A 19,032-nucleotide genomic window follows, 5' to 3' on the forward strand; every position below is an offset into this window, starting at 1 on the left:
CAACTTCTGTAAAGGGAAATCATGCCTCACCAATCTATTAGAATTCTCTCAAAGAGGTCAACAGACATGTGGACAAGGGTGATCCAGTAGATCTAGTGTACTTAGACTTTCAAAAAGCCTTTGACAAGTTCCCTTGCCAAAGTCTCCTAAACAAAGTAAGCAGTCTTGGGATAAGAGAAAAGGTCCTGTCATGGATCACTAACTGATTAAAAAGACAGGAAACAAAGAGTAGGAATAAATGCTCAGTTTTCAGTATAAAGAGAATAAATGGGGGGGGGGGGAAGATACCCCAGGTATCCGTACTGGGACCAATGCTATTCAACAGAAAAAGGAGTAAACAGTGAGGCGGCAAAGTTTGCAGATGATATAAAATTACTCAAGATAGGTAAGGCCAAAAAAGACTGCTAAGAGTTACAAAGGAATCTCACAAAACTGGGTGTCTGAGCAACAAAATGGTAGATGAAATTCACTGTTGATAAATGCAAAGTAATGCACATTGGAAAACATAATCCCAATTATACATACAAAATGGTCTAAATTGACTATTGCTAGGGTTTGTCAATTAATCGCGGTGAACTTAAGTGATTAACTCAAAACAAATTAACTTGATTTAAAAATTATTCGTGAGTAATTGCAGTTTTAATTGCACTATTAAATTTAAATTGGTATTCTATTGTTTATTATAAATAATTTGATGTTTTTCTACTTTTCAAAGATATTGATTTCAATTATAAGACAGAATACAAAAGCACCAGGTTAAAGATGGATTCCAGTTCAGGTGACATGATCACATGTCACTGCAAGACTTCATTACTCACTTGCCAGCACACACATATACAGGAAGACTCACAGGTAAATACAGCCATCTGCAGACAATGGGAGTCATCAAGATTCCAAACCATCATTAATGGTCCACACTTTACACAATTACAATAGGCCCTCAGAGTTACATTTTATATTTCTAGTTTTAGATACAAGAGTGGTACATTCATACAAATCAGATGATCATACTCAGTAGCTTATAAGCTTTGTAATGATACCTTACAAGAGACCTTTTGCATGAAGCATATCCCAGTTACGTTACATTCACTTATTACCGTATTTTCTCTAAAACTATCTCAGTTACATTATATTGACTTATTATCAAGTTTTTATAAAACCATATAGACTGCACAATGTCACAGTGTACAGTGCTCACTTTGTTATTTTTTATTACAAATATTGGCACTGTAAAAAAATAAAAGAAATAGTATTTTTCAATGGACTGTAGTGCAGTCTCTTTATCCTGAAAGTGTAACTTACAAATGTAGATTTTGTTTAGTTAACATAACTGCACACAAAAACAAAACAATGTAAAACTTTAGAGCCTACAAGTCCATTCAGTCCTACTTCTTGTTCCAGCCAATCGCTAAGACAAACAAGGTTGTTTACATTTACGGGAGATAATGCTGCCTGCTTCTTATTTATGTCACCTGAAAGCGAGAACAGGCATTCACATGGTACTTTTGTAGCCAGCATTGCAAGGTAAATAAGACGTTTTACGCTGTTTTATGTTTGAGTGCAGTTATGTAAAAAAAAAAAAGTAAAAAAAAAAAATTAAAAATTCTACATTTGAAAGTTGCACTTTCTCTCTGCTTCCCTGCTACAGCCCCAGGGCCGGAGGACCTGTCAGCCCCCATGCAACCCCAGGACTGGAGGACATCTCAAGCCCCCGCTACAGCAGGCAGCACTGGAGGTGGGATCCAGGGACCACGTTCGTTCCCCATGGGGCCCACAAATATGTTTGGTGCCAAGCCCACAAAAGGTTAATCCGGCCTTGCTCATAAAGAGCTCTTCTTTCCAGTTAAGGAGAGCTACTTTCCAGCTGATGGCTGTTCATAAACTTAATTAGGATAAAGGTCTCTGCACCCCCTGCCATGGCCCTGGGGCTGGAGCTCTCTGTGTCCCTTCTCCTGCTGCAGCCCCGGTGCTAGAGTCGTTATGGGTCCCTTCCCAGGGTGGACCTGGCAAGTTTATGAGACATATTTTCCTAATCCCAGGGAATTTAAATTGGGATAGTTCATCATCAGTAGACAGTTTTACCTGTCTTGGTGTTCACTTCCATGAGTCCTCTCTGTCACCTTCCACTTCCAGAGCAGACAGGCCACAAGTAAGGGAGGGGGAGGAAATATAGAGGGAGAAAGACTGCACTAATATCCTGTCTTGTCATCACTATCACCAACCCCTACTCTCCCAAAGCATAGGATCCAGAACTCACATTCTTCAAAGCTGACAGGGAGCACCATCGCCCTGGCAGCAAGAAAGCCTTCCATGTTCTTCATCTGAGCACACTAATGAGCCATCACTGCGCAATCAACAAGCCCTGCATGTGACTCAGCACCTGCTGAATCACCTGTCAGCTGAGATTGTTTAGGATTTTGCTAGCAATTATTCATAAAATGATAGCATGCTCTGCAGCCCAAGAGAAGCCTGCAAACAGTGAGAACTTGGTACCGGACACATGCACAGACCCCCTATCCTTAGTGACAGCTGCCTTTCTGCCATTACCAACTCAAGCTTTGCCTCTTTTCAATCCTCCTCCAAATCCCACTGTATCCCTTCCCTCCCTCATCTCTTTGCTGCAGTTGAAGATTATGCTCCTCTCAGGTTACCTGACCTGATGATCTTGGTGGCTGAGTAATTAGGCTTTGTATGGTACAGCTCAATAATAAAGAAGTTAAAATTGGTCTGTCCCTGGCCTCCTTCCTTCTCCTCAGTGCTTGCAGAGTAAAAAACAAACAAAATCATTCCCCCATTCTCTCCTAGCATTCCCTTGCCCCATGCTTTTTTCCTGACTCAGAGCTGTATCCTGCCCTCAGCTTGGATACCAAATGCCCATCAATGTGAATAGGTTGCATGCTGCAAATGGCAGAAGGAAGGCAGTGCTTGGATATCCATCTCCAACTCCTCTGTGAAAAGTAAGCCGATGCCATAAAATCAACTAGACAGGGCATTTTAACGGTTAACTCTCCACATCCCACATAAAAAAAGAAGTACTACAACTACACTGAGTAAATTTTTAGAAGTTTCCTCTTACTAACATTATTTATCTCCACTAGTTAGCATTGATGGGAGTCTTAGTGTAAATGGGCCATCAGTGTTCTTAACACTGTAGATTAGAGCTGATCTTAGTATGGCTACCAGACACTTACAAACGCTGGCAGCGCATCTAGACTGCGCTCTCAGCATTAATAACACGGTGCAGCTAAATTAGAGTTAGTTGCAGGAAAGCTTTGAAAAAATTCCCCAGTGAAACTGAACCAGCATTAGCAATGATGTAGACAGAGTCTGGGGTGTTTGACCTGAAATACTGTACATGGTTTACAATTTAGTTACCTTATGGTGTGTCAGGTAACTAAGCTATTTTCACAGGGAGACTGGATGGCTGAGGGGGACCAGAATACAAAGATAGAACTTCCCCCTCACCTCAGTGGTGGTTTCTCCAGTGGTAAAATACTATGGTAAGAGGTGGCATGAGGGAATCTTCCTCGGCACTGCCTATACCATGCCTATTCTGGGGATAAACAGAGACTTCAGGGCTCACTTTACCGGCACAGAGTCAAAAGGGGAGAAAAAAGTAACATTCTCATCAATGCATATCTAGAACTCACTTTTTATGTCTTCCTTCTCTGTGTTCATTCCCATTTTATCTGTTCTCTATAGAAAATCAGTTTGTGCTTGATCCAAACTCTTGACTCTTTATACTTCAGTGGACACCCCCACCTACTCAAGTGCCAATTTCCCTTCTATGCCATCCTCTCTCACACAGTTCTTCCATCTTAATAAACCTGCTCAGCACGTGACAATACGATGAGTTCCCCTCACGCACACTCACACTTCCCAAGAATTGCAGCCACCTGATGCAGAGATGTCAGCATGACATTGTCACTAAGGCAAGGGAAGATGCCTTGCAAGATATTTATTGCTTTGGGGGAGAAATATTGTCTTTGAAGAGAGTGAACACTTGAAGGAGCCAGTGAAATAGCTTGGTTTATACCAACTACAGAGCTACAAAGTTCAGCCCTTCCTATGGGTACCAAAAAGCAGGGAGGCCGGGCAACCTTCCAATACAAAGTCAGGCCACTAAGGCAAAAGTGGGGCCCTGGCATTTCCTATCCATGAGGTCTCTGCCCTTTCCAAGGAGATGACAACATGTGTTCCAGGTCACCTAGTGATGAGTTTTTCCAGTCATTCACTCATCAAAATGGGAAAGAGGTGAAGGAGGAATATAATTGGGCTCTTGGAAACTCCCCTTGGTAACCTGTCTAACAGTAATTTGCACTTGACTGAACGTGGCATGGGAAATAGTCGTCAATGACAAATGTGTAAAGACAAAGCTGGCATTAACCCATAAAGATCAACTCCACTTTTCAAACAGCCCTGTTCATATGCCCAAATAGAGCATACTCACTTTAATCCCTATTTAGCCTCCTATTCACAGTATTCCCAGATTACAAGAGGATCCCTTAATAGTGAGGGGCCTAGGCAGGGGGTGACATGTGAGTTTTGACCCAACAGAGATAGCTGAAAAAGGTGGGGTGTTTAGGTCTTTTAATGGAGCACAGGAGGCAGAATTCAGGCAATTGCTGAAACCTTAACTGAAATATTTACTGCATTTTAAGCACTTCATTTCTCAGATACAGATTATAATAAATGTAGATTTCTGCTGGAATAATCAACTACAGTTCTTGCTCCTTTAGGGTAGGGGTAATTCATGGCTTTCAATGCTTAGAGTACACTTCTCTGAACATGAGGATAAAAAACAGGTATCAGACAATTTCCCACTTTCCTTACTAAGGGGTGAGAGTGGAAGCAAGAGACATCAGACCACATATGATATTCTAGTGAAAGTGACACTGTCACTCCCATTAATATCTCAGTTTTTGCAGAGGTTAGTGACATATTTTAAAAGGTTTCAGGCAGAAATTTCCTTAAATAAGTAGACTGAAAGCAAAATATTTTGTAACAATAAAATGCTAAACAACCCCTAAAACTGGGCTGTGCCGTGGTTGTTTTAGAGTGAGAGAAGTAGGAAAAAGTTGCATATTTGAAACAAGAATGATTTTTCAAGACAATTTTACAGTTGCATGGGACTAAACTCTACTTTTGGATGAGCCAGCCAAGTTCAGCGTGGATAAAAATAGATTAAAACAACATTTAAAAAAAAAATCAGAATTAAAATAAATTTAAATTGAATACAGGTTTATTTTTTAAAAATAAATCAATTTAAAATTCAATTTGAAATTGGCAAGCTACATTAACGCCTAACATTCTAATATATTAAAATCATTTAAATTAAACATAAAAAATAATATTAAACAGTACTTTTGCTGCCAAATTTTAAAGAAAACCAAACCACTGAACTGGTGGGAAGTCACTGGCTAAGCACGTGGAACCAGAGTTTGTTGAAGCACTAGCCCAGTTTTTGATAGCAGTAGCCTCTTCTGCAGGTGCAGAGAGAATATTTTTTTCATTTCAGTTTATTCAACCAGTTCAGTTCAATGACTACTTCATTCAGAGTTAAGAAACCGATTAGGAGCTGAAAAAGTGGGAAAGCTTATTTTCCTTTTCCAATCTAAGAATAAAAACGAAGTGCGAGAGGATGAGATCCACTAGTTCTAAAATCTTGAAGGAAACAGTGACCAAAAACAATCAGTTCAACTCACTAACTACAGATAATACTTCCTTTGTTTAATAAGTCAATTTTAAATGCAAACATGTTTGATAAAAAAAATTCTTATGTGCCCAGCTTTTTAAGGTAGTTTTATTAAATAAAGAAATAAAATGTTTTTGTGCATTTGAATTTCCATCCAAATAGAGCTTGACACAAAATAATCACACACACACACACACACACACACACACACACACAAAACCAATCTAGTAAACAAGAAATGCATCAAAACATGAATGTAAAATTTAAGAATCTGAATAAATGTAAGTTAAACTGTATAACTGTTTAAATAAATGTGCTCAGGTATAATGCATTAGGGATGTAAACAACATTTAAAAAGTTAACCGTTTAAATGATTAAAATATGTTGTTTAAACAGTTAACTGATTAAGCAGCTGGGGCCGATCTCGCTGGCTGGTGCGGCTGGAACTGGAGCCGATCTGCCGGCATGGCTGGGGCCCGCTCTGGCGGGGCCACTGGGACCGGCAGGGTTAACGGTTAAGGCAGGTTAACCGGTAAGACTATTGCTTACCGGTTAACTAGATAACCTTTTACATCCCTATAATGCATCCTCCTGGTTAGTAAAAAGAAGCACCAAAATTTAGTGTAAAGGCTATATTTAGCTGCAAAAAAACATTTAATGGTTTACCAACTAATGAGCATCATTAGGAAAATAACTAAAAAGTATAAATGCAAAACAATTAAAACTGATTATTTAAATCAATGTTTCCTGCTTGCTGACTTAAATCATAATTAAAATTGGTGATTTAAATTGCTTTGATTTCAGTCAATCCACCCTGCCCAGGCTCTCCCTTAAGTTACTGTAAATCAAGGGTGCATGTGAAGGAAGATGCTGGCTGTAGGCCTTTATTTATTCAAATTCATTAATTGTGCTTATTTCAGGCTCTAGGCACCCTATAATATTTCTATGAAGACATATTTTAAATAAAGCATGTCAGAGCTGAGCACCCAAACAAGGACGAAACCCACAGTTTCAAAAGAAACAATTCCCCTTCCCCCACCCCCCAATTCTGACCTCAAATGTCTGCTCTCATAATCATCCCCTGTCAGCAAAAGCCTAGTGGGGAGGGGGAAGTCTCTTGTGACATGTCCAAAAGTCACTAAATTTAGGTTGTTGTGGAACAAGGAGGGAACGGAGTTCCGGGGACAAGAACCCCTCACCTAAAGTATCCTGCCACCAGCCCCCCTCCCATTTGAATCAACATATCTGCAGTGAGAGTGTGGGTCACTTGCCAGATTTATCTGGGTATAGCTGATTTAATCATTTCCCTGTCCTTGGAGAGCCTCAAGGTGCACCCTGGTCCCTCCTATTCTCTGCCTGTACCATATAATAGTCTAGTCTCCTGTGGGCCTCATTTACTTGGGTGTCTTTTCCATTGTTGGGTTTAGCGTGCTGGTGCCCTGTTTATACAGGAGGATCGACAAGCTGGTCTAGCGGTCTCTTCTGGCCTTCAACTCTATTGATGTCTACACAGCAATTAAACACCCATGGCGGGCCTGGGCTTGGGCTACAAGGCTGTAAACCTGCGTTGTAGACGTTTGGGCTCACGCTAGAACCTGGGCTCCGGAACCTGCCCCCCCTCACCCAGCTACGGCAGCCCACAAGGGGGAGGGTTCCAGAGCCCAGGCTCCAGCCCAAGCCCGAATGGCTATACAGCAGTGTTATAGCCCTGTAGCCCCAGCCAGTGTCAGCTAACCCAGGCCAGCCACGGGTGTTTGCTTGCTGTGTAGACATACCCTATGACGGGGGGGGGGTGGGGGTGTCGTCTCAAACATTTTTTGCTGGGTCCACTTTTGAAAATATTTTTGGGAGGGGTCGTCACACCCTTAAATGACAACCCATGCCACCCTTACTTTTGCACTGCTGCTGGCAGTGGTACTGCGTTCAGAGCTAGGCGTCCAGCCAGCAGCCACCGCTCTCCAGCTGCCCAGCTCTGAAGGGAGCGCAGAAGAAAACGTGGCAATACCGCGACCTACAATAGCCTTGTTACCCCTTTCTGGGTCAGGACCCCCAGTTTGAGAAACACTGCCCCATGATTATCACAGAGCATAGGTGAAAGACATTTTCTCTCCAGACCCTATTCAATTCTGCAGAATTCTGTGCTAGGTACAGTTTCAAAATGCTTTTAAAGGTACACCCTCATGTAGTGCTTAAATTTTAAATACAGTAGCTCAAACTTAGAGCTGACAAAGGTCCAAATAAACACAGCCTTTCCAAAGGAAAGAGCACAGCTTTCTTGCAAGTACAGATGATAAATGCATGTGGCAATCACTGGTACTTCAATATGCAGTAGCAACTAGGGATCCAACAAGATTCCCTAGATTATATACACTGAAAATGATGGACTTAATTTAGCAGGAACGGCCAGCAGATTTTCCACTATTTCCTTTAACTATTACCCCTCATCTAGCAAATACACTTTTGTGTAGGCTGAACCTCACCCAGTTAACCCTCCTCTATGCCCCAAATTCACATCCCTGAGAGACGTAGTTAAGCCAACCTACATCCAAGTATAGACATTGCTAGGTCAATAGAAGTATTATTCTGTCTGCCAGCTACCGCCTTGTGGGGGGACTCCTTCCATTGCTGCAGTAAGTGCCGCTGTAGTGCTTGTAGTGTAGACAGTCTTAGACAAACTGTTTCAATCCAACAGCAGTCAGAAATATAAAGCTCAGACATAAGCATACTGAATACATTGCAACCCACACTCTTCCTCACTAACCCCCATCCCAATAAAATGGTTAACAAAAGGACTAAATAAAATTCTGCAGAACAGCACCTTCTAGTAGACAGGTAATTGTCCTGTATCTCTTTCAGAGGAGACCCAGATAGTAAGAAATAATATCACCTAAGGGAGACCTATTCAACCCCCACTACAGTCTGCAAGTTAGTTGACAATACCAAAGGCACATGACAGACCTAAAAATAATCATGGACACTTGATCTTCCACTACCACCAATGCAATTTTCATATTATACTAAGCCCTAAAACCAAACTGATTGTAGGCAGGAACATAAAGAATCTACATGCAACTGGAGTTATTTTGCCACAGCCTTCTCAATTTTGCCTCAAATATATGTGATTTGAGCTAGAGCAATGGTTAGAGAGCATATCAGTATCAAGAGAACTCACTGAGGGTCTAATGAATTTCTTCTTTAAGAGAAGCTGGCACCTTGCTCTCCTGCCACAAATAACTATCAGTTCTACTAATAGTCCCCAACAACTTCTTGCTGACTGTTGCTCGAAGGACATGGATCCAACTCACAGGTGACAGCACATGCATCCCCAGTACCTCCAAAGCCCCAATATCCATCACAGGCTAAAATTCAAGTGAGCAAGACTCTGCATGTGTAGACTTGAGAACTGGGAGTGGAAGCAGTAAGCTAAGCTTGAATTCATTATACATACAAATAAATGTGAAGACATTTCATGACAAGCATGATGGACATAGAACTGTTTTGTAATAATGTATGAATACCGTATGCAAACCTAATTATTGGGGAGGTTTACGTATGAATCTGTTGATTTAATAATGGGGGCTATCGGGAAAAACAAGCAGGGAAGAAAACAATGGCTCCAGATAAGTCATTGCTTGGTAAGCCCATAACAGGTTAAGAAACAATGCTGGACAGGAAGAGACATGGGAACACAAGATCAAAAGCACTCCAGAAGTTTAAAAAGGGACTCAAAAGAGAGGGAGGCAGTTGTTAGTGTGCTGTTCCAGGAAACCAGGCTCATACAAACACCCACTTGAGTATCTGAAGTTAAGCCTGCCTACTCTCACAGATCTTGGGAGACAGACCTGTCCTAGCTTACAGACAACCCCCCAACCTAAAGCAAATACTCACCAGTAACCACACATCACTGAACAAAAACACTGACCCAGGAACCTATCCTTGTAACAAAGCCCGATGTCAACTCTGTCCACATATCTATTCAAGTGACATCATCATAGGGCCTAATCACATCAGCCATACCATCAGGGGCTTGTTCACCTGCACATCTACCAATGTGATATATGCCATCATGTGCCAGCAATGCCCCTCTGCCATGTACATTGGCCAAAACGGACAGTCTCTACGCAAAAGAATTAATGGACACAAATCTGACATCAGGAATCATAATACTCAAAAACCAGTGGGAGAACACTTTAACCTGTCTGGTCATTCTATGACAGATCTGCGGGTGGCTATCTTAAAACAGAAAAACTTCAAAAACAGACTCCAACGAGAGACTGCTGAGTTGGAATTGATATGCAAACTAGACACAATCAACTCAGGATTAAATAAGGACTGGGAATGGCTGAGCCATTACAAACATTGAATCTATCTCCCCTTGTAAGTATTATCAAACTGTCTGTACTGAGCTATCTTGATTCTCACTTCAGAAGTTTTTTTCTCTTACTTAATTGGCCTCTCAGAGTTGGTAAGACAACTCCCACCTGTTCATGCTCTCTGTATGTGTGTATATATTTCTCCTCAATATATGTTTCACTCGATATGCATCCGAAGAAGTGGGATGTAGCCCACGAAAGCTTATGCTCTAATAAATTTGTTAGTCTCTAAGGTGCCACAAGTACTCCTGTTCTTTTTGAGGATACAGACTAACACGGCTGCTACCCTGAAATAAGCCTGCCTAGGTTGTCATCAGGGGATGGTAAGCCTTTGGTATGACAGACATGCTTGTAGACTGTTTTAAAATCCCCTTTTGCTCTAAATGCTTTGTTCTTACTGTGAGAATAAACAATTTTGTTTAAAAAGACTGTCTGGTCACTATATACACCATTGGTCACAGACGCCCAAAGGGAGGAACCACAGATGCCTAACCCAGTAGGACCTGCTGGGTAGACCTAGGCTACATCTACACTACAGGGGGCGGTCGATTTAAGATACGCAAATTCAGCTACGCAAATAGCGTAGCTGAATTCGATGTATCGCAGCCGACTTACCCCGCTGTAGGGATGGCAGCAAAATCGACCTCTGCGGCTTCCTGTCGACGGCGCTTACTCCCACCTCCGCTGGTGGAGTAAGAACATCGATTCGGGGATCGATTGTCGCGTCCCAACGGGACGCGATAAATCGATCCCCGAGAGGTCGATTTCTACCCGCCGATTCAGGCGGGTAGTGTAGACCCAGCCCTAGTGGATACATAGGATGCTGTAGTCCAGGACCTAATCTAAGAGTGGGAGAACTGTGGAATTCTCCCTCAGGTGAAGTGAAGACATGAGATCTAGCACTCAGAGACCAGAAGGAGAGAGATGCACAGCTAGCCCTTTAACAGTTGCAGCAAAGAACTGACACTGGGTGCAAAGAGCCCAGAACAACCACCATGTAAACCAGATGGAACAGTTCCACTGCCCAGGACTTTGTCAAAGCTATGCAGGAAGCAATGAAACTTTTTTTCACCTTATATACAGCCACAACAAATATTTAAGGAACTCTTTGCCAAACAGAATTTCTACCAGTGATGCCTGATCCATCTTCCTTCCCACTTTACTTGACTAACATGGTGAGGATAACAGCATTCAGAAGCCAAAAACTTGGGACAACAATCTGTCAGCAAGATCAGTAACCTTAAAATAAATATATTTATTTTAAAAGTCAAGTGGCCATTTTTATCTTCAATTTTTATTTGGTTACTACACCTGTAACGTCTCATTTATTTTGGTCTACATCACTGATGTTGATAAAATACACCTCTACCCCGATATAACACGACCCGATATAACATGAATTTGGATAGAACACGGTAAAGCAGTGCTCCGGGGGGGCGGGGCTGCGCACTCTGGCGGATCAAAGCAAGTTCGATATAACGCGGTTTCACCTGTAACACGGTAAGATTTTTTTGGCTCCCGAGGACAGCATTCTATCAGGGCAGAGGTGTACTAGAGTTATACAGATTCCTTTAGTGACTTTCACCTAGGGGTCTCACTCATTAAGCCTCATCAAAGGGGCTGACAAAGGAGGTGCTGTAGTCATAATGAACAGGTCAGATTATGAACAGGAGGCTGCCAGGCAACTCTCCAAGACCACATTCTACAGGCCACTATCCCACTGAGGAATACCAAAAGAAACTACACCATCTGCTCAAGAAATTCCCAGCTACAGTACGGGAACAAATCTACATGGACACATCCCAGAACCCCGGGTATTCTATCTGCCATCCAAGATCCATAAACCCGGAAACCCTGGACGCCCCATCATCTCAGACATTGGCACTCTTACAGCAGGATTATCTGGCTATTTGGACTCTCTCCTCAGACCCTAAGCTACCAGCACTCCCAGCTATCTTCGAGACACCACCGACTTCCTGAGGAAACTACAATGCATTGACGTTCTTCCTGAAAACACCATCCTGGCCACCATGGATGCAGAAGCGCTTTACACCAATATTCCACATAAGGATGGACTACAAGCTGTCAGGAACAGTATCGCTGATGAGGCCACAGCACGCCTGGTGGCTGAGCTTTGTGACTTTGTCCTCACCCACAACCACTTCAGATTTGGGGACAACTTATACCTTCAAGTCAGCGGCACTGCTGTGGGTACCCGCATGGCCCCACAGTATGCCAACATTTTTATGGCAGACTTAGAACAACGCTTCCTCAGCTCTCGTCCCCTAGTGCCCCTCCTCTACTTGTGCTACATTGATGACATCTTCATCATATGGACCCACGGAAAGGAGGCCCTTGAAGAATTCCACCTGGACTTCAACAATTTCCACCCCACCATCAACCTCAGCCTGAACCAGTCCACACAAGAGATCCACTTCCTGGACACTACAGTGCAAATAAGTGATGGTCACATAAACACCACCCTATACCGGAAACCTACTGACCACTATACGTACCTACATGTCTCCAGCTTCCATCGAAGACACATCACAGAATCCATTGTCTACAGCCAAGCCCTAAGATACAACCAAATTTGCGCCAACCCCTCAGACAGAGACAAACACCTACAAGATCTTTATCAAGCATTCTTGAAACTACAATACCCACCTGGGGAAGCGAGGAAACAGACTGACAGAGCAAGACGGATACCCAGAAATCAAATACTACAGGACAGGCCCAACAAGGACAATAACAGAACACCACTGGCCACCACATACAGCCTCCAGCTAAAATCTCTCCAGCGCATTATCCATGATCTACAACCTATCCTGGAAAATGATCCCTCACTCTCACAGACCTTGGGAGGCAGGCCAGTCCTCGCTTACAGACAATCCCCAAACCTGAAGCAAATACTCACCAGCAACTACACACCACACCACAGAAACACCAACCCAGGAACCAATCCCTGTAGCAAACTTCGTTGCCTAGTCTGTCCCCATATTTACTCTGGCGACACCATCAGAGGACCCAACCACATCAGCCACACCATCAAGGGCTCATTCACCTGCACATCTACTAATGTTATATATGTCATCATGTGCCAGCAGTGCCCCTCTGCCATGTACATTGGCCAAACCGGACAGTCCCACCGCAAAAGAATAAATGGACACAAATCGGACATCAGGAATGGTAACATCCAAAAGCCAGTAAGTGAACACTTCAATCTCCCTGGTCATTCTATTACAGATTTAAAAGTCACTATCATTGAACAAAAAAACTTCAGAAACAGACTTCAAAGAGAAACAGCAGAACTAAAATTCATTTGCAAATTTAACACCATTAATCTGGGCTTGAATAGGGACTGGCTGGCTCATTACAGAAGCAGCTTTTCCTCTCCTGGAATTGACACCTCCTCATCTATTATTGGGAGTGGACCACATCCACCCTGATTGAATTGGCCCTGTCAACACTGGTTCTCCACTTGCGAAGTAACTCCCTGCTCTCCATGTGTCAGTATATAATGCCTGCATCTGTAACTTTCACTCTATGCATCTGAAGAAGTGAGGTTTTTACTCACGAAAGCTTATGCCCAAATAAATCTGTTAGTCTTTAAGGTGCCACCAGACTCCTTGTTGTTTTTGTAGATACAGACTAACACGGCTACCCCCTGATACTTATTAAGCCTCATGATGCTCATATGTAGAAGGGAACAGACGGGGAAAACTGAGGCAAAAAGATGAAATGACTTGTCCAGTCACAGGGCGAGTCACTGCGAAAAAGGGAGAAGAACCCAAAGTCCCAAGTCCATTTTTCCACTAACCACTAGACTTCAGTCTCTGCTTATAAATATTAGAACTTATGTTTGACTCACTGTATGACTCACCGTTTATTTTAATCCTCTCCCCATCTTCCACAACCTGCTCTCTGCACCTGTTATATTCATATTATAGGTTTGTCTAATACAGATCAAAAACTCAGAGGGCAGGGACCATGTCTTTTTAAAAGTCTCTGACAACTGCCATGCCAAGTTATGGCATTACATAGATAACAATACACACTCCCTCTGTGATCCAGGTTGTCCAGTATCCTACTTGTGCAGCCATCCAAGAGTCCCAGATTTGATTGCTGGCTTCTTGCTCAGCAAACCTGGTGAAGTTTAGCATTAAGTCTTCCAGTGGATGAAAAGTTGGAGCTGATGTGACCATTTTTCAATCCTCCTTTACAAGGAGTAAAAAGAGGGAAAATAAGCTGATTCCACAGAACTGCAGTGGGGAAAATTCCATTAAAAGAAATGTCTAATTAGGATATGTAACTTCAATATATTACCCTCAAGCACAAATCTCCACCAGCTGCCTATTTCAGAACCAGGTAAATGAGCATCCTTCCTAATCTCTACACCTAGGCAGGCCTAACTTCAGATACTCCAGTGGATGTTTGTATCAGCCTGGTTTTCTCCACCATGAGCTATGGATCCTCCTTCTTCTTCCCACCATACAAAACTAACTGCCTCTACATCAGACTGGTTTCAAATCCCATAGCTTCTCTCTGATACTTCCTGGAGCATTCCAAATCCCACTCCCTGGAGGCTCCAGCAAACCCTGTGCTCAGTCGCTTCAAAATGTGATCACTGCACCTCCTTTCTCCTGCTTTGCCTCATTTATAGACACTGTGAGAGATGAATTGACATACTTTTTTGTATTTATGTTTACTAGAGGACTCCTCTCAGCAGAAGTGGAAATTAGAGGGGAAAAAATAATAGATTAAAGTGAAAACAGATCAATTTCTTTTAAGTCTGCCATCTCATAATATAAAAGCAAATGGTCACGTAATTAAGTTAATGGTGTGTGATTTTAGAAGAAATAAAAGGGGATATTTTCACTGCCGTACGTAAAGTGCCTGTGGGATTTGCTGAAGAAGGTGGTTAGAGTCCAATATGGTGATTGGAATTAAGAAACACCTGACTAATTTTGCAATTAACATTTGGAACCAGAGGCAGTAAAATGACACAAAGGTAATGAAGTCCACACATTTCAGGGGTATAAACTAAACACTGCAGGGCCAGAGTGTAATTCTTTCACATGTATACAACCTCAACCCTGTGCAACAGTAATGCTTAGCACATATGCTAATGATGGAAAAACATTACACCATTTTGCACATATGGACACAAGCAGAGAGAGAGAAAGATTTGCTCAAGGCCACACTGAGTTAGTAGCAGAAACAAGGAACAGAACCCAGGTCTTCTCATTCTTATTCTTGTGTTCTAGTCCCTGCAGCACTGTACAACTGACCAGCTTGCATGGCTGGGACTGTCTATTTCTCATACAGCAGATATTGGTAGCCACTAAGGACAGGTTACCAGACTAGCAAGACAAGTAGTCTGACAGGATATGTATATGTTCCTAAGGAATATATAACTGCATAGGACTCCAGGAGTACCTACAATTACACTGTTACTGTAGTAAATGCCAGCAGAAGAATCTAATCCTGCTCCACCAGAAGTATAACTCATGGGACCACAGTGGAATAAATTAAATTACTTCCAATGATATTAACAAGCTGGTGGGTCCATTTGAGTAATATGTTTCTCATCCTTTCTAAAAACTCATTATGATTTCATCATCACAGTCCAAAGGGCTTAATACATTCTCCTTGCACAGCTTCTGACAAGCAGGGAGATAACACCTTTTTTTCATGTCTCAGACACAACTGGACCTAGAATGTTTTATTTGGTATTGGGCACCATATTACCAGAAAGAAATTGACAAACTAATGGGAGGTCAGAGAAAAGCAACAAAAGTGATCAAGAGGCTAAAGGGACTGACTTATTTATTGTATGAGGAATGATTTGGCTCTTCTAATATTTAGTGTAGCTAAGCAACAACTAAGTGGAGGCATAACAGCTTATGAACATTGGGTGTAAACACAAAGAAGGGAGAGAAAATTAAGGTGGTTGAAAAGATTTGCTATCAGTCTTAATTTCATGTCATTATTCCTATCAGGGAGACTGTACCGACCTCAAGAACTATTTCCCAAGGAAGTTGGGAGGGTAAGTCCTGTCATTTGGAATCCAAGATGTGCATTTTTGCTGCAACATCATACTGCAAATTTATGTCTCCTTTGTTTTCTATGACTGCCTTGTGGTCTTTTATGGCATTCCTTCCTCCTATTGGGTATTGTTTCTGATTATTCCCCCCCCCCGCCCCCTATATTGCATTTTTCCTAAACTGAATCTCCGAGTTTTCAGCCCATGATCCTAGTCGCCCAGCCTAGATCCCCTTGTATAATTTTTCTCTCCCCACCATGTCTTCCCTCCCGGCCCACTGCTTTTTACATGTCTAATGTTGTAATTTTGTTTATTTTTTAAAAGAAAACACCTAAATTTTGGGTCTGGAACTACTCAACAACGTCTCTACAACAAGAAGATGTAACCAGAGACTAGGAAAGGAGCTGGTATGAAAGCGATCCGTCCCCCACACAAAACATGTATGAGCTGGGGGAGCCGGATGCAAGGTAGAGTTCGCTGGCCAGCAGGCGCGTGCAGGGCTGACCTCTGGGCCGGAGGAGGAGCGCGGCATCAATCGGGCCCAAAGGGGGTCTGTCGGGGGGCTGCGAGGCCACTGGGCCGAAGCCCGCTCCCCGCAGAGCGCCCGGCCAGCCCGGCACAAAGCACGTGGCGCGGCAGCCCGAGGCCGCCCCGGCGCCGTTTAACCCCCTTCCTCGCGCGCGCCTCGGTCCGGCTTTAACAGCCGGAGAACGACGGGGCCCCGCTCCCCCGGCGGCTTAGTCCGGGGGCGGGGTGGGGACACCGCCGCCCGGAGCCAACCATCGGTGCCGGGAGGGGGGGACCCAAGATGTCAGCACAAGCCGCCCCGCGTGCCCGGGGGAAGCGCGCGGGGAGCAGCGGCAGCAACAGCCGCCGCCCCCCGCGCCGAGGCACGGGACTGACCTGCCGGCCGCTCCGGGCTGGCTCCGTCTCCAGGCGGCGCTTTCAGGACCTCCGTCACCTCACGTCATAATACACAGACCTCGGCGCACACTATGGTATCCCTCCGCCGGGCTACCCCGCCCCCACCCGGCGGCGCATCCCTGTGACACACACACGCGGTAACCCGCCCTCGCCAGGGCGCGCGGAGATCTGCTCCAACCCAGCTGGAGAGAGGGCGGGGAGCCGCTACGCAATCCCCGGCTGAGAAGGGGATTGAGAGGGCGGCGCACCAATCGCTCTCTGAAGAGGGGCACTAGGCCCGCCTCAACCCACATGTACCAATCAAAAGCGAATATGCTAATATAGTGGGGCGCGGAAGGGAGAGAACACCCAGTTGGTTGAGTGAATGGTCCGAGGGGGGTTATGATTGGCTGCGCCGGGAAGGGGTAGTGCCGTGTGAGGCTCTGTTGCTGGGCAGGGTAAAATGGCTGCGTTAGACAGGGTGAAGGTGCTGGTGCTGGGGGACTCAGGTGAGTGACAGGTCCTCCCCACCCCCTCCCCCGCACGGGGGCGGTTCCGCCTGGCGCGCTAGCGCGTGAGCGAGCGTCCCGGCGACATGCGGGCAGCGGGGACCAGCCTCCCCGGAGCGGTGCCCGTCGGCCCCGCCCTCCCCCCTACGCCGGGCCAGCGGCATCCGGCTCCCGCCCGCGCCCCGCGCTGCCACGTGCCCCGGCAGCCCCCGCACGTGTCTTCGCGCAGCTCTGGCGCGGGCCGCTCACACCCTGTGTAATGCAGAGGCACCCGGCGCACCGGGGCCGAGGGGGTGCCCAGGGCGGTTCCCTCGCCCGCCGGGAGGCGCTGCACGGAGCTCCCCTCTGAGCTGCGGCAGTGCACGAAAAGGCCGGAATCCGGTTTCTAGTGTGAACAGTCCGCAGTTTTCCAAAGCCTCGGATCAGCGGAAGGGCTCAGCCCCGGCGCCGACTGGTTCTTCTCGGGGGCCTGAAGGGAACCGGGCAATTCCAGCCCCAAAGGAGACTTCCTGTAAAAGTGAAAAAGGGGCGAGAATTGGGCTGGACAGTGGAAACTTCTTCGGCCTTCCCATGGCGTCTGCCGTGATGTTTCCTCATCCTCGACTTCAGAACAGCCCCCTTGTTCTTCCCACCCTTCACTAAATACCTGCGTTTCCAGATTGGCTTTTTCTTAGTGCCTCCCTTGACTGAGCTCATGATCTCTAGAAGAATCCCGTTAGTTTCAAGCTCTCTCTATGGAAGGGTGCAGTGATTGGCTAGCCCTATCAGGTGTGTCCTGATATCATAGTTTAACTTCTTTTGGTAGGAAGGTACAAGTCAAGTCTTAAGTGGGAAGCCGGGTCTAATAGGATTGAGTAGCAAATGAGAATTACTGTAAAAAGCAAAATCCTATCATTCTGGCTTCTAAAGGTTCTACTACATATATTTCAGGTTTGAGAGTAGCAGCTGTGTTGGTCTGTATCCACACAAAAAAACAGGAGTACTTGTGGCACCTTAGAGACTAACAAATTTATTTGAGCATAAGCTTTTGTGGGCTACATCCGAAGAAGTGTTCTTTTTACTACATATATTGTTATGTAGTCATATAAGACCAGATGCAGGCCATTAGAATATCTGGAATGGTTTAATGACTCTCAAAAAAATACTTAAATTACAAAAATATAATTCTTTGAGTCAGAGGAGGACAAATCTTTCCAAGCAAAAGAAACCCAAACAAACCAACAAAAACCATGGGAACAACCAGAGGATGGAGATGTAGACAGCCACTATCAAGTACAAAAGTAACTAATTATGCTTTTAATTTTATACATTCCATAGAGTCATCCAGTTTTTGCTTAAACATATTTTCACTATCTTTGATTGAAAATCCATTCCATCTGTTCACCATTCCCTTATAAAATTCTGTTTTGTCTTGTTCTGGTCTGTCCAGAAATTTCAAGTAGATTGTTAAGCTACGGCCTATATTAAGTTATCAGATATCATGAATGATGAGCATGGTGTAAATTC

At 44.2% G+C, this 19,032-nt stretch overlaps 2 protein-coding genes across 2 annotated transcripts in view; one reads left to right on the forward strand and one right to left on the reverse strand.

The window, feature by feature from the left end:
* The window catches only part of GTF2E1 (general transcription factor IIE subunit 1), a 92,688-nt gene extending 75,528 nt beyond the window's left edge, over positions 1-17,160 (reverse strand). The window contains exon 1 of the mRNA XM_054042961.1: positions 17,018-17,160. The gene's annotated coding sequence lies outside the window, so the exon portion shown is untranslated. The remainder of the gene's footprint in view (positions 1-17,017) is intronic.
* Positions 17,161-17,411: 251 nt separating this feature from the next.
* The window catches only part of RABL3 (RAB, member of RAS oncogene family like 3), a 37,903-nt gene continuing 36,282 nt past the window's right edge, over positions 17,412-19,032 (forward strand). Inside the window, exon 1 of the mRNA XM_054042976.1 lies at positions 17,412-17,526. Coding sequence (XP_053898951.1) covers positions 17,481-17,526 — 46 coding nt within the window. The 5' untranslated portion in view covers positions 17,412-17,480. The remainder of the gene's footprint in view (positions 17,527-19,032) is intronic.

Source organism: Malaclemys terrapin, chromosome 1, assembly GCF_027887155.1.
Source record: "Malaclemys terrapin pileata isolate rMalTer1 chromosome 1, rMalTer1.hap1, whole genome shotgun sequence".
NCBI lineage: Eukaryota > Metazoa > Chordata > Testudines > Emydidae > Malaclemys > Malaclemys terrapin.